The following is a 2,750-nucleotide window of genomic DNA, read 5'->3' on the forward strand; positions in this document are numbered from 1 at the left end:
CACTTAACTTATATTTTTGTGTAGTTAGAATGATCTGTACTTAAATCTTTTAAAGTATAAAAAAAAAAATGTTATTCAGACAACCACATAAATAAGTACCTACCTCCATCATAGTTTCAACCCAGAGACGTCTACTGATTTCATTGACAGCAATAGTGGTTTTGGTGGGGTGCTTCAGAACTCTACGAAGAAGCCAGAAATGGTATATTGCCATTACAAGAAGACCACTTGGGACTAGTATGAGATCAATAACCCCCTTTTCCATTCAAAACCAAACAAGGATTCTGGGATCAATCTGGTTTCTGAATGAGAAAAAAAAGATGGCCTATTATGTGTTTGTTGAAAGAGTAGTAGAAGTTGATTTATTGATTTATATGCATGTCTCTTTGTGTGTGTGGATTTGTTTTTTCCTTTTTTGCGTTATTGGCATCCGTGAGTGAAATGAATCTTATAAAAGCATTGCATGTTAATTATTTAGATATTTAGTCCCTTCAAACATTTTTCTTTCAGTTTTTCCACATTTAAAAAACAAATTCATTAAGGGCACACTTTACGTTATATCCTATGTTTTTTATTGCATTAATATTCACTGTGCCTGTGTTTTGGGAGCAGAATAAGTTGAATATCATACTAGATATATACAGTAAAATTAGTTATTAAAATTAATTATTTGTATAAAATATATAACAAAATATAAAATATATGTTAAGAATTTAGGCAATAACTAGAGTAGCGCACAAGAGCTAACTAGCGAAAGCAAAATTTATCAACACACACAAAATTGACGGCTTAAAGCCTATGTCTAAAGATGACAAACAAATATTTTACTATAAAATAGAACAAATACGATTAGGTATAAAGATTTTAATTTTAAAATCCAAAAAGTAAATTTTCAGGGTTTTAATTATTAACTCACACATCTAAAACCCTACAAGAGATCATATTTTGAACTAATATGTTAGATATACTTTTATTGAATAAAATCTAAAAAACTTAGCTTAATTATTCATTTTAATAATTTTAAAAACAATAAAAAAATAAGAAATATTAGATACGTTTTTATCGAATAAAATATAAAAAAATTAATTTTATTTTTAACGTTTAAATTTAAATTTTAGATTTATGATTTGGATGTGTTTCAAATATATTTTGTAGATAAGTCAATAATTTTAGATGTGTAATAATTAAAAAAAATAACTAATTTTTACAAACATACATTTTAATAATTTTAAAAGCATTAATGTTCAAATAAGTAACCATAAAAAAAATAAGAAATATTAGATAAACTTTTATCGCATAAGATATAAAAAAATTAATTTTATATTAAATGTTTAAATTTAAATTTTAAATTTAAATTTATGATTTATGATTTTAATTGGATGTGTTTTAGAAATATTTTGTGTATCACTTAATAATTTTATGTGTTACAATTAAAAACAAAAACGAATTTTTACGAACATATATTTTAATAATTTTAAAAGCGTTAATATTCAAATAAGTAACGAAAAAATCTAACTATTAAAAAAAAGAAAAATATTAGATGAGTTTTAATCGAATAAGATATAAAAAATTAATTTTATTTTTAATGTTTAAATTTAAATTTTAGATTTATAATTTTGGATGTATTTTAAAAATATTTTTTGGGTAACTTAATAATTTTAGATGTGTAATTGCTCCTTTATTTATCTTTAATTCGGTCTAATGATTTTATGTTGGTGGTCTTCTCAAATCATTCAGAGATAAAGATTAAAAAAATAAAAGAAAGAAAGACAAAGAAAAGGGAAGAAGAAGAAAAGAATTTTGATGCATAGACGGATAATTCATTTATTATTTAATTCAAATGTTGATATAATCTTATTAAAATTTCATTGGACAATGATGATGAATGAGTTTTGACTTTTGAGTTAGCATGCATAGTCACTCGAGTCAAATAGGAACAAAATGGCACGACTCATCTAATAATAATAATAATAATAATAATAATAATAAGTATGAACTGTAAATTTACCTGTAGAGGAATAACATTCTTCTATAAAAATTTTTGTGAAGAACGAGACAGAAGAAAAAAATAACGTACGAGAGAGAAACGTACAGAGAGAATGAAAAAAATATTAAAGTAACTACTTTATAAAGTGGATAGAAAGTGAGAAAAATTCTAGTATTTAAAATTTAAATTTATTTTAATTACTAACATATTTAGCTACAAATTAAGAATGTATTTTAATTAAAATTTAATTAAATAATATTATTTAAATTAAAAAACTTATTAAAGGCTCAATTTTAAAAGACACATAACATTTTCCAAAATAGAACAAACATACAAATAGGTAACAACTACACTTAAACCAAAATCTCTAGTGAGATAACAAAGAAATGACCAAATACTTAAACATATCCAAATTCCAAATACACCTAAAATACTCGTCGATACTAAATTAAATGGTGTATACTCTCAACTATAAAGAAATAAACAAAGAAACAAATACTCCTCACCAAGTATAAAGAGAAGACACATAAGACTAATACAACTCTTCTCTAAATAACCAAAAGAGAGACCAACAAATTGACTTGATATATGTAGAGAATAGTAATATTAGTGAGCATAGTTAGGAGTTAGGACTATTGTGGTGTATATATAAGTTGCTAAGGTCCCTAGTAAACACACAATTGAAACAGATTTAGAATAACAAGTTCTTTTTCACTCTTACGTAATTAACTTGTATTCCAAGCAATTCTATTTTCTCTAAGTT

General features: G+C 24.0%; 1 protein-coding gene across 1 annotated transcript in view; it reads right to left on the reverse strand.

The window, feature by feature from the left end:
• LOC107608471 overlaps window positions 1–441 on the reverse strand; it is a 1,490-nt gene extending 1,049 nt beyond the window's left edge. Inside the window, exon 1 of the mRNA XM_021107574.1 lies at window positions 104–441. Coding sequence (XP_020963233.1) covers window positions 104–265 — 162 coding nt within the window. The 5' untranslated portion in view covers window positions 266–441. The remainder of the gene's footprint in view (window positions 1–103) is intronic.

This window comes from Arachis ipaensis, chromosome B07, assembly GCF_000816755.2.
Source record: "Arachis ipaensis cultivar K30076 chromosome B07, Araip1.1, whole genome shotgun sequence".
Taxonomy (NCBI): Eukaryota; Viridiplantae; Streptophyta; class Magnoliopsida; order Fabales; family Fabaceae; genus Arachis; species Arachis ipaensis.